At 43.1% G+C, this 17,358-nt stretch overlaps 1 protein-coding gene across 1 annotated transcript in view; it reads right to left on the bottom strand.

Moving 5' to 3' along the window:
• Positions 1 to 4,742: 4,742 nt before the first annotated feature.
• Positions 4,743 to 17,358, bottom strand: part of tbx21 (T-box transcription factor 21) — a 34,126-nt gene continuing 21,510 nt past the window's right edge. Inside the window, exons 3-6 of the mRNA XM_041173514.1 lie at positions 11,082 to 11,203; positions 9,275 to 9,433; positions 7,250 to 7,311; positions 4,743 to 5,536 (exon numbers count right to left, since the gene is read on the bottom strand). Of these exons, the coding sequence (XP_041029448.1) occupies positions 4,831 to 5,536; positions 7,250 to 7,311; positions 9,275 to 9,433; positions 11,082 to 11,203 (1,049 nt within the window). The 3' untranslated portion in view covers positions 4,743 to 4,830. The remainder of the gene's footprint in view (positions 5,537 to 7,249; positions 7,312 to 9,274; positions 9,434 to 11,081; positions 11,204 to 17,358) is intronic.

Below are 17,358 nucleotides of genomic sequence, written 5' to 3'. Positions count from 1 at the left end.
TCTAGTGTCCCTACCATTAACCCTCATGCCCTCTCCCAGATCAGCTTGCCCTTGAGACTCACCTTCTGCTCCCTTGACTATTTCACTAAGTTAATGACCACCTAGCTTCACTTCCTGGTCCCTGTATTAACAGTTCTCTCCTCACGTTCTGTCTCTCTCCTAAATTGCCGTCATCACCCCTCTCCAAAAAGAAACAACCTTTGACCACTACCGCTTTTTCAAACTACTGCCCCATCTCGGGCTCCCTTTTCCAGAGTCTTTGAACATGTAGTGGGTTCCTAATCTGTACTCACCATCCCTGAAACTTCATATTTGAATCCCTCCAGTCAGGTTTCCGCCCTTGGCACAGTAAATGGTATTATCAAAGTCACAAATGATATCCTATATGACCATGACAAAGGTAAACCATACCTTCTCGACCTGTCTGCAGCCTTTGCCACGGTTGACTACCCCATCCTTCCCCAGCACCTCTCCACTGTTGTCCAGCTGGGTGGGACTACACTCACCTTGTTCCATTCTTATCTATCAAATCATAGCCAGATTATCACCTGCAATGGCTTCTCTTCCTGCTCGAGCACTTACCTTTGGTATACCCCAAGGATTTGATGACACCCGACTCTACCTCACCAACTCTCTCAAATCCTCCACAGTCGTTAAATTATCAGATGACTTATCTGACATCCATCGCTAAAAGTGCAAAAATGACCTCTAATTAAACATTGGGAGAACCAAAGTTATTATCTTCGGTCTCCATTACAAACTTCATTCCCTAGCTACTGACTCATCCCCTTCCCTGATATTTTCTGGAGACTGTTAGAAACCTTGGTATTCCAATGCACACCTGGCTGCTCTCCAACACTCCATAAACTTGTGGCCATCTAAAGTTCTGCTGCCTATATCCTTACTCACACCAAGTCCCATTCATCCATCATCTTTTCAAATCCCTCCATGGCCTAAATGTGCGATTCATCAGGCTGAGAAGGAGCGAAATCATTTTTCTCCATCTTAGTGAATCACACACATTAAAACAATAATGCAAAATCAATACATTGTTACTGACATCGACAATACTGATTTTCTATTGCGAAAGGTGCTGAATCATTTGTAGTGGAGGATCACTGCTGGCCTGAAATGGCTATTCCAGTCTCCAGAGTAAGGTGATGGGAAGGGGAACATTAACCACTTTTCTCTGCTGGGCTCAGAAAGACTTCTGTTCCAATTTTATTTATGAAGTTTTGGTATTAATACACACATCGAAATTTTAATCTGAAGTACCATAGGAAACATAGCACTAAAACAAAACTAAGCACTGTTGGGACAGGATAAGGTGGCGTTAAGATGATGCAAGTTAAAACTAATAAGTGCAAAGTGATGAGACGTTGCATTTAGTGACGTGTTTGGCTTCATGTTCGTGCAGTCATCTAAGTAGCTTTTTAAATGACCTGTCGGGAGCCTATTAATCAGATTATGGGGGATGAAAAAGTGTAAAACTGCACAGACCAGGAAGACCCGAGGTTCAGTTTGTACTGAGTATGTTAACCTCAACTCTAATTACACCACTACTTGTTGAAAACAATTTTGTCTGCTATTTTTCCCCCTCAATGACTGACGTTTCAAATGTTCAGAATACACAAAATTTTAAATGTGACCTGGTTCACAAAATGGTTAAATTTACCCATTGATTTACCTTTTGATGATATCCTTATTGTTTTGCTTCATGCCCCAACCCCACAGAACAGTGCAACTGAGGTCCCTCCTTCTAGCCCATTTCCTCTCTCTCCTCCTGAGCCTCGTGGCCAATGCAGACCTATTCTGCACTGCTGGCTCAAATTGTCACCTCAGTGTACTGTTGACATGAAGTCTTGCCATTGCAGAGGATGTGGGCCATTGCTAAGAGGATTTGGCTAATACTTTAGGGCAGTAAAAAGGGGAGAAAATTCAAGTGTAGATATGATTGGGGCAGACTGCATAGCAAGTAGAGGGGCATGGACAAAATGCACGTTGAGAGAAGGGAAGTGCCAGTGTTAAGCAAGATAGAGGGAGGGAGAGTAGGAGGTAGAATGCACAGATTAAGGAAAGGAATGCCATGGGAGGAGAATTGACAGCAGTGAAGAGGATTGTGATATAAAGAAAACAAGAGAGAAAAACCAGGGACAGTCCTGAAAGGAAGGGGGTGAAATTAGGATGACAACTCTCGGTTGAAGGGTGGGCAGGAAGTGTTAACATTGAAGGGGGTTGAGGGGGAAGGGTCCACATGAACTTTTGAGGGAAGGGAAAAGTTATCATTTGGGACAATGTTGGAGGGAAGCAGGTAGTGCCAGGTTAAACTGTTGAGAAAGAACTTGGAATATGGGGAGTTAATGAGGTACCATTACTCTATGGACTCTGTCCTGAGGGAACTGAGATCCTTCATGAACTGGGATAATTGAATGTGCTTTGTATCAATCACAGTATGGGCTCATGCCTGTAAAGATGGCACTTAGGAAATGTGGAAAGTACCAGAAGGCACAGAATGTCCCCAGTGAGAGACAGTGCTCACAGCAAAGGCAACGGCCTGGAGATTGAGAAAATAAATATCCACTTCGAAAAGCCATATCTCATAAAGCATTTGATTGATCTGTAAGGTTCAGATAGGCTAGACATTGTTTCAAGTTTCTACTGTGCTTCAATAAAGAAAAGAGAAGGTAAAGTCAGTTATGTCCTGCTTAAATTTCTGACCTTGGGCATTTACTAGTGGCTGCCAGTCTACAAACTACCTCTCAACAACTGGCCTCAGAATTTGCCCGTTTGCATTAGTGAGGACTGACCTCAGGTTGTGCCCATTTACAGCATTTGACCTGAGGATGTACTTTTTACATCAATTAATCCTTACAGCCATAAAGGGACACGTGGTATTACACACGGTACCATTTTAACCACAGAACCTTATATTGTGCATTATATGGTATAACTCTCCAGTACTTATATTCAAAAGGTGTCTCCAAATGCCACAGGAAATCCTGGGTAACAGCTTAATTTAAAAAAAAAAATTTCAACAAAGGAAAGTTGGACTTGATGGTTTTCTCCTTTTTTATTACAAAATGAAATAGCTACAACCATTGTGCATTTCTTTTCTATTTATTAAACATATACATTCTGTACAAAAGCAGTAATGTACACAATGGTTTTTGAATAAATTAAGAATAAAACTCCATATTGAAGAGTGGTTCTACACTGAACATTGACACAATAGGAGAAATCTTTTCTTTTAATATATACATTATTCATTCGTTGTACATTTTGGACTTTTAAGTCACATTTGCATTCAGTACCAATATTGGTTGCTTGTTTGACCTATCATGTTCATATAAATGAATTCATTTACAATTGGTCCCAAATAATTACATAAGATATACATATTTACATGTGGTCTTCATGTGGTATTTTTGCTGATACAGAGCAGCTCTTCCCTTCCTAAAGACTCAATCGCTAATTAACCTAGATTTGATTCCTGCTCCATTCTGAGTAGCTAATCTCAGCTCAAGATGGTGGTGTGGGTTACAGGATTGATCTCAGCAGCTGCAAGTGGGGAGGGTGAAAAATATCAGTCAGTTTTCCCACTCATGATTGCCATCCAGAATGCTCTTTCATAATTGGCATTGGGTGAAGATAAGACTGGGATTGGCAGTGATGCCCACCACAATTATCAATAACCAGATTTCCATTCATTTCCAGGCTCAATCCTGCAGAATGGAGATTTAGCTGAGACACTGAAGCCATGGGACTGCACCCCAGCAAAGAGGTGGGGGGTGCTGGGAAGGTGGTGATTAAGGGGATGAGAGATCAGAGAAAGAAATCTGAAGGATAAGGGGGAAAGAGGTAAACAAGGCAAAAAGTGAGTGTAACCAGATTAATTTTTACGTACCATTGAAAAACCAATATTGCAAAATACCTTAAACAGCTACTTTTTCTGGACATTTAACTCGTTCAGTGGAAACATGATATTTTATTTAAAAACAATTAAAAACTTAGTTATGGTACTGGCCCATTTACATCACAACCCCAATAATATGCGTTTTTCTACAGGGGAGGGGCCAGCAAACCTCAATAATGTTTATTTAGTTTGTGCTGCCTAAAAATGCAATGTAGGTTTTTAATTTTATTTTTTAAAAAGCACACTTTTAAAATTAAACAACACTTCTTGAAACACAGTAAAGCCAAACAACCATATCCAGTTCTGTTGAAGGGTCATGAGGACTCGAAACGTCAACTCTTTTCTTCTCCGCTGATGCTACCAGACCTGCTGAGTTTTTCCAGGTAATTCTGTTTTTGTTTTTAACCATATTTGGACTCCGCCTCTTGCCAGCCATTTAAATGGTTCAAATGGAATACAACTGTCACAAGTTTCGATTTCTCCCTCTATGTTGCGATCCTAAGATTCGGACTTGAAAATTCAGTGGATTGATAAAATCGTGCTTGAATGAAGTGTTTTTATTTCCCTGCAAACACCCACTTATATCAAATATTGACCAACAAACTCTCAATGTAAACACTTCATACACCTCAAAATATTGCAGACAGCTCCCCCCGTGTAGGAAACGCCAATCTCATAAAGAAAATCCCAACAGGATTATAACACTCTCTCTCTCTGAAGGCCAACATTGCTAAGATAACTTTCTAGATCTTAAAGATCTACAAAAGGGTGTTCCCCGCCCCCCCCCCCCCCCCCACCCCCTGCTGTGGGGTAGCAACCAGTCTTAGGGCTCGATGCAGAGTTCATTTGCAGCACAGATGTCATCATATGGTATGTTGTGAAGCCTGGGAATTATCCAATACTGCCATAGAAGCGATTCAGTTGGTGTAAAAGCTGTAGTATCCAGTATCACTTCCATTTTCCTTCTCGTACTTCTCACCATTCTGATTGGGGGGAGAGTTCTCGGTGCTTGAGGTATAAGGAGACACTTTCCTCCGTTTGCAATCAACTTCATACAATCCTGAATCTGAAGAGTCTGCTGACTTTACAGAATGAGGCTCAAGCCAGGATGAGTCCTCTGTTTCTTTGCTTTTGTCCTCTATGTTGACCAGCGTTGGCCTGGTATCAGCAACTGGTCTGTACCAGGTCAGTGCAGAGCCAGGCTTGCTGTGGTGATACTGAGAAGCTCCCCTTGCACCCCATGCATTCCCTGAACTGAATGGATGCTCCTGGTAGTAGCCCAGAGCATGGGGAGTTGCTTGAAGAGGAGGAAAACCTTTCATACTGTAAGTCATAAATGCATTCCCTGTGTATTCTGGATCGTAGGAACTGAAATCCAGCCTGTTGGTGCTGGTCTGTTGTACTGGCGACATGAACCATCGGTGAGGGTTTGTAATATCTTCCCTGTGTTTGGATGTGTGGGACACAGTCCGATCCCCATTATAGTACCTACCCTGTGGCAGGGCATTCATGTACTGATCATGTAGGAAAGGCTGGTACCTTGTCCCTGGGACCAACTGCTGGCAGTTTTGCTGGTCTGGTGGAGAGGGAGTTAGTCGGTCTCCTTCGGAATTGCTGTACATTCTGAAAGAAACAATTAAAGAGGGGGGTTCATAGGAACATAGAAATAGGAGGAAACCATTTAGCACCCTCAGCTGTTCTGCTATTTCATGAGATCATGGCTGATCTATAACCTAAATCAATAGACGTGCCTTTTCCCCAAATCTCTTAATGCCTTTGGATAACAAAAATCGATTGATCTCAAATTTAAAATTAACAATTGATCTAGTATTAATTGCCATTTTCAGGAGAGTGTTCTGCACCACTACCATCGTTTTTGTGTGGAGATGTGTTTCCTTACTTTGTTCCTGAAAAAGTCTAGCTCTAATTTTTGAACTATGTCCTAGTCCTAGACTGCCCAATCAGTACAAATAGTTCCTCTTTATCTTGCCTATCTATTCCTCTTAATATCTTGCAAGCTTCAATCAAGTCCCTCATTAACCTTTTAATAGCAGGGAATACAACCCTAGTTACCGTAATCTTGCCTTGTAATTTAACCCTCAGAGTAGAGATATCATTCTCCTAAATTTACATCACACTCCTGCTAAAGCTAGCATATCCTTAGAAGTAGTGCCCAGAATTGCTCACAGTACTGATCAAATTTCTTGAGTTATAAATGTATGCACTCTGTCCACTAAATGAATGATTAGATAACTAGATGGTTAGACATTACACACTGAAAATAAATTGGTGGATTATACCCAAAGAAATGGTTACAGAATTCTAGAAAATTCTCAACTAGAAGTAGGACTTTCCGAGAATAATTCTGGACTATCCTACTTTGGGGGAGAGTAGGGTAGTCCAGAATTATTGCAACAGGGATAATCCAGGTTTCATTGCAACGAGGTTGACTGGTAGATGGTGAGCCCAATGATGGGAAATTGGAATTGAGTTGATCCTGTACTTCAGGTTCAATATGCCAGTACTTAACTTGACTTCTTCCTACATAACCCAGCACAACGATAAACCAGTCCTCGCTGTGCAAGCAGTGGAAAAGTTTTCACTGGTATGTTACGTTGGTTTAGCTCTGTGCACACTTGGCATCCCCTAACCCAGGGCTGTCGCCAATCTCAATGAGATGATATGTCCCTCGATTTTGATTCAGAGTGCATGCAGAGCAGATGGGATGGGATGGAGAGTTGAGAGATCAATGGGAACCAGTTTATCTTGTAGACTTTCATTGAAACAGTGCAGTGCAGCACTGCTTTCTGCCTAAAACCAGTGGGGGTGGAAGCCCGAGGCTACTGGAAAACCCAAGGGACTGGTGCCCAGTGTAAAAGTCAGTATTGGGGATATGGCAGGGGTGTGGTTTGAGGAGGTGCCTGTGCTGAAAGGGAGAGGCAAAGCTGAGTTGGGAGGCCAGTGGTCTCTCTGCAGAGCCTGGGGGAAGCTCCTGCTCATCCTAGCCAACAAGGAAGAAAAATGAAGTACATTTTTCGGGGACATCTTATCTGCTAGGCGTGGCTGGGCAGGAAACGCACAGTGGCTTCCCCCCTTAGCCTGGCAAGTTAAAATTGCATCAGTGAGACATGGTATACATGTATGAGAAAGGACCAGCTTTGGGTGGATATCCTTACAGCCTGCAGTCAATCCAGTTAAGGTTGGAAACTGTCATGGTGGGCGGGTGACCAGTGATATTTTAACCATCTACCCTCTCAGCTTGTGCCAAGGTTATACCTATTCCCTTCAATTCTGCACAGTAAAACTGTATCGATATTGCACGCTAAATATACTTACGAATCAAAATTGTCTCGGAAGCCTTTTGCAAAAGGGTTGTGGTCTATTTTAAGTTGTGTGATCTGGAAAGGAAATATTCCAAAACAGTTAAGCACAGGTACATTTCCCTATACACCTCCATACATTGCCTACCTACAGCAGTTTTACTGGTTGAATATCTTTTTAAATAAGCCAGCTCCATGTTTTCTGTTTAGTGGATGAGATTTTTAAAACTATTCTCATTCCTTGCATTTCCACTCCTAGGGTTAAGTAAATTTTAAGCATCTCTTTAACCCATTCAGACTCAATTTGGCCTTATTCTCATTGGAGTTCATTACAAACAAACATTCAATGAGTTAATACCTCTTGTAAAATCAAAGAACAATGTACATGTATACTAGAGATTTCCTTTCTAATTTCACCAGTGGTAATTGCTATATTGCACAGCATTGCAAGAGAGATCCATAAGCCAGTTTTCATGTAATGTATTCTCAAGTTCCTGCCAATGCCTGGTAACATATTGTGAATTCAACAATAAAAATTCTCAATTTTGCACATTTTCTTCACCACTTCTTAAGTACATGAATCAGTAATATACTCTTGACAACTTTCAATCGATGCAAGATGGACAGCAGCGGTTTAAGAAGGCGGCTGACCACTACCTTCTCAAGGGCAATTAAGGATGGGCAATAAATGCTGGCCTAGCCACATCCCATGAATGAATAAAAAGAGATCTATTTATGAACTATTGTGCTCTTCCCTTCCCAAGGACTTGCTCTAATGTGCATTAGAAAGGAGTTACTGAGAGAAGCCTCCAAATTCAATCCATGATTGTCCTGAATTAGTTGATTTCAGCTGGAGCAGCAGTCAGGATGCCATAATTGGACTGTTTGGGAGCCAGGGAATCCACCAGGCTTCCCCCTCGCCTTCACTTTCCAGTGACCCCTGCAAAACAGTTGCGAGTGGCTATCAGCTGGGAGCAGATTGACTTGGCTGCAATAGTCCCCTTCTCCCAGTTGAACCTGCTGATTCTCACTAACTGGGCTAATGTGTGAAAAATGGTCAAGTTGACCAGAGGTCACCTGCCACCAGAGCACCTCAGTGAGCACAGGAGGAGAAACCCCCTTCAACGTCTTAAGCTAGCAACAACTATATTCCATATGCCTTTTGGCCTTCTTTGCACTCAAATGAAAGTACCAGATGGCATTTTATATTCTAAAGGAAATTGCTGATCTGCCTCAGTACAATAGGAAGCTCAGAAAGCTGCTTGTATTTCTTGCATTGGATTCCTCACTGCAATATGCTAATCACAATAAGTGCTTGTCATGGAAGATTGAGTCCAGAGCTAGTCTTTTATCTCAAGCTCGTTTATTCTCAAAACAGCTCTTCAGTATAACAAGCTTTCCCAAACTCTTCCACACCGGAGTGTTACAGCTGTACCCATTTATAGGTGAACCAATACCCATCACCTATTTTAACAAGCAATTGTCTTAACAATATCATTGCTGTACAACACAATTGCTAGTAAATAAGATAAGTTATTGGACTTCGACAACGTAATCACTGATACATTTAACATAATATCTATATCAGAGGAAAGAAGACTTCCAGGCTGTTTTGAGCGTATTGTAGACTTGGAGAAGGCACATTAATGATGTGTCCACTCCATGGTTTAAAGATACAGGATAAAAAAGTATGAAAAAAAGAGCAAGAAAAGACCATGAGATCTGTCTAAGATCACCTTCACCATTAGATGGCGCAACCTTATGCGCACCTTCACCAACCACCAGCAGTGTTACATTCCTGACAGATTGAAAGATTCTCAGCAAAAATCCAGGAAGTTTTTCCCGAAGGTAACAATCAATCTCCAGGAGACCATATTGCCCACCCCTAATATATCCCAACTCATTAGTCGTTGGGAAGATACAATACATTCCATTCTCTCACTCAACCAACCCAACCCACCCCACCCACCATCCCCACCCCACCCACTCCCCTCAATAATCTTGGCTGACAAAAATGTATGAAACTTTTACTGAAACTCACATCTGCATTCTGGTAGGCAGTAACTGCGATGAATTGTGTTTCGGGGAACGTGAAGGCTTGCATTTTTGTTGTGAGGTATGGGTCTTCAGTGCCGTCTTCCTTCACTTCCACTATGTGGAGCCGCGGCTGGTACTTGTGTAGAGATTGCAACACAATCATCTGCAATAGAATCACAGAAGGCCATGAGAATACAGAAAGCCATTGCGTTGCCACCTGGTTTTATGAAACACCACTTTAGCATGCTCCTACCAAGGCTCAAATGCCCACTTAAGGTGAACTTCTGCTGATTCTCACTAGATTCATGCGTGGTCATGTCGGTGCACCTGGCACCAGTGGAACTATGCCCAAAGAAGCGTGGCAAGTCAGTGAAGCAATTGCTTCATGTGCTGTTCTCTGATCACCTGATGTCTGTACAAAATTTGACCTTAGCCCTCATCTGATGAGCTGGGGGTGCCAGTCGGTGGGAGGGCTGACAACTTCGACTGATGCAACACTGAGGCAGCCCACAGATACGTTCTGGGAGTAGGAACTGGGGGGGTGGGCGGGGAGTGTGTTAGGGTGGTTGGGGGGGGTTGAAGGAGAATGAAAGTGGGACCACACCTAATTATTGCTTGCTTCCAGTTTGGCACCCAGTGTGCTTGGTCTCATTGCATAAGCAGAAATCAGGTGATAGAAATGCTTAGTTTCTCCCCTGATAAGTGTCTTACACTATGATACTTGACAATTTAGTTAAGCTATTAAACAAAACCCTTTATTAAGACCGATAAGGGCATTTCAGCATCCCCAATTCCAGGGATAGACAAGAGACAAGGGGCTGGATTTTCAAAGGGCCATCTGGTTGGGGCCCAAAGATCATGGTCCTGGAGGTCATCTTGGGGACCCAATGCCAAGGAAGCAGTGGGGGGGTGGGGGGGTGGGGTGCAGTGGGATGGGGAGTAATCACTACCAATAAACTTGTTAAGGGGCCTGCCAGTTTGACACTGGAATATTTACATGTTTTTCCAGAAAGCCCGAACAGCTTTGTGCGTGGTAGGGCACAGCTTCACTGTGGGGCCTGGTAAATCACTCTGCATTCATTTCTATATCAACTCCATGGGTCCAGTGAGCACCGGCACAAATGCTGCTCATACCCTTCTTGTCCATGGCTGCTTTCCACTGCATTCCACCCTGAGGAGCTGCCTGCTGGAATTGGCAAGGCAGCAGCAGCCCCCAACCTGCTTGGCCCAGGCCCCTGCTGGAGGTTTGAGCCTGTTCCAGGGGCACATTGACGCCATTTAAATGGACCTGAATCCAGAAATTCAAGTGAGTGCAGGTCACTGCAGCCTAGAGTTGCCAACTGTGATTAAATGTATTCCTGGAGGTTTTATCACATGACTTTTCCCCACACTCCCAACCCTTAGTCGGTCAACACATATATCCTTGTGATGCACTGCCCTTCTACACCAATTGGAAAGCAAAAAGACTCATTGCCCAATTGGCTGATGCTTGACTGTCAGCCAAACAGTCTTTCCTTTGCCCCCATTTTGAAAAGTTTTTACATTTGGTAAAGAGAAATGTTCAAAGAAAATGACAAAAAAGACCCCAATCTTTTTTAATGCTCCAATGATTTTTCTCAAGGGCTGCACACAGCAGTGTCCTGGAGACAGATCTTCGATTCCTGGAGACTCCAGACCAACCCTGGAGGGTTGGCAATCCTATTGCAGCCAGAGTGCACAGGGGGAGGAGTGGCGGGGTTGAGCGGGGGGGGTGGAATCAGCCCCTGTGTTTACAAGCATTTATTTGTAAGAGTGGATTTCCTTCGGTTTACCTGGGTGACGTTGTTAGATGCTCCTTTATTGTTGGTCAGCTTGAGTTTACCAAAGGAGATTTCCTGGCGCATCCAGTGTGCTCCGGTGTTTGGCGAATCCGGGTGGATATACGTTCGGTTGCCTGTAATGGGATGATTGTGTTCGAATCACAATGTCAGTCTACAGGCAAACTAAGTACATTTTCAACCTGACTTCACAAGGAACTAATGACTCACGGTGGACAGAACTGAATGCTGTACTTAACAGAATTTTCAATGAGTCACCAGTGTTTCTAAGAAAGAGGTTTAGCACAGTAAAAAGTTAACAAGCACTTACTCGCAACAAGGATGGGCAATTGTAACTGGTGGCAAATTTTGTACCGTGTTACTGCAATTTTTAGTTGTTGGCTGACACGTAGAAATGAGACGCTGATTAACACAAAGCTGAACTTGGTTTCTTAGAGAAGCTGCATAAAAGTGGCCCATTGACCTTTAGGCTGAGTCACTCGATACCCTGCTTAGACCAGGGCTGGCTCCCGCTGTCTGGGTCTTCTACAGCTGGCTACAAGCTTAAAGTATTTTTAAAAGAAGGACTCCCTGCTCTCGAGGATTTTCAAATCCCAACAAGTTTACTTCTGCTTTGCAGCTGATGGGTGAAGACCCGAGCGCCAGGAGCCAACTCCGCGGATTGCAAGCTGTCAAAACCTACACAGCAAATTCCTCAAGACCATAGCTAATGTAATACTTGTGATGTGTAGTCACTGTTGTAATATAGGAAATGCAGCAGCCAATTTGTGCACAGCAAAATCTCACATGATGATGGCCAGATCGGGTTGATTTTTATTAAATGACTTTGGTTGAAGGATAGTTATTGACGTCAGGCAAAACTCTCCCACTCTTCTTCAAACAGTGCCTTTAGACCTTTTACATTCAACAAGGGGGCAAAGGTGGGCTTCAGTCTAACATCTCACCGGAAAGGCAGTAACCTTTGACAGTGCAACACTCCCCTAATACTGCACACAAGAGGAGAATTAGCATGGATTAGGCACCTGGAGTGGGACCTGAACCCATAACCTTTGAATTCAGAGGCAAGTGTGCTGCCAATTTAACCAAAGCTGATAGCTTGACATCTGCTTCTTCTGAGTTTGTAATCCAACAGAGAACATTCACTAAAACAAGCTGCACATTTTTGGTAAAATATTTTGGGCCAGGAGATAAATAAGTGGTGTCTTGCACTGGCTTCAACACAATCCTCAATCCCAGTGTTGTTGCTATGTGAAAGCACAAAGCAGAGCCGGGGTGCAGAGAGCCACTCCAGTGCCTCTAAATGGAAACCTCAGAAGCCTAGGCACAAGCCGGTCTTTCATTGCCAACATTTAGAATTTGTTAGTCTAACTAACATTCAAGATAATTTATTTTTGGGAAATTGATATTGCCATAAATAGAAATTCCCCCAGTGGCTTAACAGCCCAGTGTGGTGCTGATCCATTCAGACAGAAAGCTAATTAAGTTTTCCCGGTCTGAGTTGGACCTTGGCTGCGGCAGCAATCAGGAATGTGTAACAATTTCCTCCAGTGTACCTGGGTTAAGGATAGTGAAAAACATCCAAATTGACATCCCATTTCTGATTGGAAAAAAAGGGGAGAGCAAATGGTTTTGTGCATTTTCCTGATATTTAAGTTTGCTAAAGCCTTGCTAGCAGGAGACTACGTGCTAAGTCTGGCTGAATACTGAAGGCGTTAAATCACAGGAATGTCAACTGATGAAGGCATTAGGAATCTTAAACATAAAGTGTAGGGAAACAGCTGCTGTAATACTAGATTGTTATAATATAAAGATTCGGCTGGAAAATATTACAGTGCAATGGCTGCAGAGACAACGGATCACTGTCGGAAAATTCATGAGTCATGGAAACAGCTTGTCTTAAATGTCTGAGGGACTGGAGAACCCCATTACACTGCAATAGATTGGGGTGGATCCATTTATTTATGTTTTAACAGATTCGGTCATTCTGCCCTGTATTAGGAACAAGATTAACAAGTGTCTACGTGTTAGAACAGAAACTCTGCTAGCCCCCCCAGGCCCACAAGCTCTGGCATTCCAACTCCTGAAGACCTGGCAATGTAATATTCCTGATTTGTTGGTTTGTTTTCTTTTGAATTTTCTGGGCATGGAGTTTGGAATTGTACTTGTTTCTGAATAAAACCATTTCACTGCTGCTGGACAATTCATCTTGCGTTAACCAGTACGATTCCCCAGCATATCTTAACAACAATGTGACAATTTCTGTTAGGATTCCTTTTAGTTTAGGAATTGGAAAGGCCTTGCACATTCAGTGGCAGCAAAATTACCCAATTACCTGAGTAGACCATCAGTTTCAATTCTCCAGAGTTACTGATGCTGTTGTAATGTTGTAACAGATGCCAAGTTTACAATGTGTGTTGGATTTGATACAGGTACATACAAAAAGTACCTAGTCACTTTGTAAATGGGACCTTAATAGCTGTAAATGAAGCCATGACATATCTATTCACTTAAACAATGGCCAATATGTTCAACTAATTTTGTTAATGCACAGATGAATGGGTGCCTTCTAGACTGCCTGTTAATGTAGCCATTAACAAGTCATTAAGATGAGGGAATGTGATCTTAAGCTGCATTTTATGACTATTGCTGCCAGCAGCCAACCTCAATGCCAGAACAGTGAAGTGAATGGGGCGGCTCATGTATATTGTAGGGAAGATTTGGCTAGGGCTAAACTGTGCAAGCAGATTTCCTTCTTTGAAAATGAGAGAAGTCAACAAAAACTATTTTTAAAAAAAAACACCGATGTGATCCAGTGTTTAACAAGAGGCACAGGGTACATAAATCATTGTTGGAATCCAGTTTTCAGCAAATCATAGAATGGTACAGCAGAGGCCATTCAGCCCATCATGCCTGTTCCACCTCTTTGACACGGACAAAGGGAATAGGAGCAGGAGTAGGCCATTCAGCCCCTCACGCCGGCTCCGCCATTCAATTCGCTCGTGGCTGATCTTCTGCCTCAATGCCATTTTGCCACACTATCCCCGCATCCCCTTTACTGCCTAGATATCTATTGATTTCTGAAGCTTTGGCCCCTGGTTCTAGAACCCCCAGCCAGCAGGGAAAACATCCTTCTTGCATCTGCCTGGTCGAGCCCTGTAAGAATTTTGTATGTTGCGCGCTGTTCAATTAGTTCCATTCCCCAGAGCCCACCAAGTTTTGCCTTCGAGTATTTATCCAATTTCCTTTTAAGGTTCCCCACTTTTAGGAGCCTTGCCAGCATCATGGGGAAGTGCAGAAGAAAACCATTAGAATGATACCAGCGGTGGGAGGCTTAAACTACGAGGAAAGCTCTTTAAAACTGGGGCTGTTTTCACCAGAATAAAGAAGGGATCCGATAAGCATCCAAAATGATGGGGAGTTTTGATAAAAGTAAACCGAGACACTGGGCATGAAATTTAATATATGATCACCAAGAAACAATAGGAGCAGTCAGGAAAATCTTTTTATGCAGTAAGTTGTGCAGACCTGAAAACAAGTAGAATCTATACTATGATCAAAGGGAAGTGGTAAAAATATATGAAGACTATAGGGAAATAGCACAGGAAATTATATTCATTGCAAAACTCTTTTGGAGAACAGTTATGATGGGCTGAAAGGCCTCCTTCCATACTGCGAAATTATGGCCAGAGTTTTATGTTGACTGGGTGGGCACGTGCCCGACCTGAGTGCACGTGAAATTGCACGAAATGACATCGGGTGTGCGTCCTGACATCATCGCGCATGTGAGCAATATTGAGCTCGGGGCCGAGCCCGCCGACAATTAAAGGGCCAGTTAATGCCATTAAAAAACCCCTATTGTCTACGATTTTACTTTACACCGCCCGTGTGATTTCATGCTCATCGCATGGGCAAAACGGACAGGGAGGCAGCCCGTTTTTTAAGGAAGCCTCGTCCAAGGGCCTGATGAAATGCCTGGGGTGAAATATAATTATAAAAAAAGATATCTGGGGGCAGGACTGAAGTTTTTTTTTGAGTTCTGCTGTCAGGTAATCGAATGTGTTGCATAAACAGTTTGGTGCGTTCTTTTCTTTGTCACTTAACCTGTCCGGGTCTGCAGCTCTCCCTGAGGCAGCTCCGCAGCAGCTGTCTGCCCTCAGGGAGCTCGCTAGAACCGCCCACCCGCACCCTCACTTTTCTCAGAGCCTGCCCTCTTCCTGCCCAATGGTGCCCAGGGGTCAGGCATCCAGATCAAAAGCCTTCTTGAAGGCCATCACTGTGTTTACGTGGTTGTCCCTGCCAGCGAACAATCCACTTTTGACTTGGTATTAGATTGAAAGGTTTCGATTTTGGGTTTTGTTACTCCCTTGTTTATGTGGCAAATTGTTGGCAACAGCAGTGCAAATGGTGTCATGATGCTGGGGTGAAAGTGTACAAATGCACCACCAAACTAGAATCAACAGCTCTGAAGGTAACTTCAGAATTGCACTGCCACTTACAGCCAGTTCTGATCCCAAAATTGCTTTGCATTGATACAGAAATGGCACCTTTAAGTCATCTGCCGTAATCAGAGGCTGTATAACGCCGTATGCATAATTCAGACAACCCTTGATCTTTTAACCACTGTTATTGCTCTCTCTGCTACTTTAATGGAGGTGTTACACTATTGAAAATAAAAAGGCTAATATCTCCATGAAGAGTAATTGAAATTAGAATTTAGCCATTTAAGGGTGAAGTCAGAAAGCACTTCTACATAAAGGTTGTGGTGGAAAACTGGAACTTACCCTCCAGAAGCTCAAAAAACACTGGTGGTCAATTGAAATTTTCAAAATAGAGTCACTGTCATCGAGGTCTACACCACAGGAAAAAGGCTCTTCCGCCCATTGAGTCTGCACCAGTCAAGCAAGTACCTAACTATTCTAATCTCATTTTCCAGCACTAGACCCATAGCCTTGTATGCCATGGCATCGCAAGTGCACATCCAAATACTTCTTAAACGTTATGAGGGTTTCTGCCTCTACCACCCTTTCAGGCAGTGAGTTCCAGATTCCCACCACCCTCTGGGTGAAAAAATTCTTCCTCGCATCCCCTTTAAACCTCCTGCCCCTTACTTTAAATCTATGCCCCCTGGTTCCCTCCATCTTTCTGTCCCTTATATTAAATCTATGCCCCCTAGTTCCCTCCACCAAGGGGAAAAGTTCCTTCCTGTCTACCCTATCTATGCCTCTCATAATTTTATACACCTCAATCATGTCCCCCCTCAATCTCTGCTCCAGGGAAAATAACCCCAGTCTATTCAATCTCTCCTCATAACTCTCCAGCCCAGGTAACATCCTGGTCAATCTCCTCTGCACTCTCTCTAGTGCAATCACATCCTTCCAGAACTGCATGCAATACTCTAGCTGTGGCCTAACCAGCATTTTATACAGTTCCAGCATAACCTCCCTGCTCTTATATTCTATGCCTCGGCTAATAAAGGCAAGTATCCCATATGCCTTCTTAACCACCTTATCTACCTGTCCCACTACGTTAAGGGACCAGTGGACATGTACAGCTAGTTTTTCTACCAGTTAAGGGCATTAAGGGCTATGGGGCCAACACAGGGAGATGAAGTTAAGATACAGGTCAGCTATCAGACCTAACCCTCTTCCTATGTTAAGTAAGATTCCCACCCCAAACTTGGACAGTATGGAGTGGATGAGAATGTTCAAGACTCCCTCATTCAATCCACCTCTACACCTTCTGTCCTCTCTGGTGTGTGCATTTATCTTCGGCAACTGTCAGGTGTGACACAGTTTGTAGTACTCTTGTCTCAAGAGTATTAACTCCAAAACCTGCATTGACAATCCAGTGCAATACTTCAGGAGTGCTGCGCATTTTGGAGTTGTTGTCTTTTGGATGATATGTCAGTTAAACTGAGCTCTGAGGTGGATGTAAAAGATCCAATAACATCATTTCAAAGAAGCGCAGGGGTGTAATCCCTGGGAACCTGGCCAATATTTACCCCTTAACCAACACCACTGGAAAACAGGTTACCTGCTCATGATCACCTTGCTGTTTATGAGAATTTGCTGTGCACAAATTGGCTGCTGTGTTTCCTACATTACAAGTGATTACACTTTATTTGCTGTACCAAGATCCCCAGGTTGTGAAAGGTATTATATAAATGCACGTGCTTTTTTTCTCTCATAAAAATTAGGAAAAGTTCTAGGTTCAGTCTCCAGCTGATCATGCATTAGACACTCTCAGCCAGCACAGTGAAAGGGCTAAGATT

The sequence above is a fragment of the Carcharodon carcharias genome, chromosome 23, assembly GCF_017639515.1.
Source record: "Carcharodon carcharias isolate sCarCar2 chromosome 23, sCarCar2.pri, whole genome shotgun sequence".
Taxonomy (NCBI): domain Eukaryota; kingdom Metazoa; phylum Chordata; class Chondrichthyes; order Lamniformes; family Lamnidae; genus Carcharodon; species Carcharodon carcharias.
This window is presented reverse-complemented; position numbering and strand designations above follow the sequence as displayed.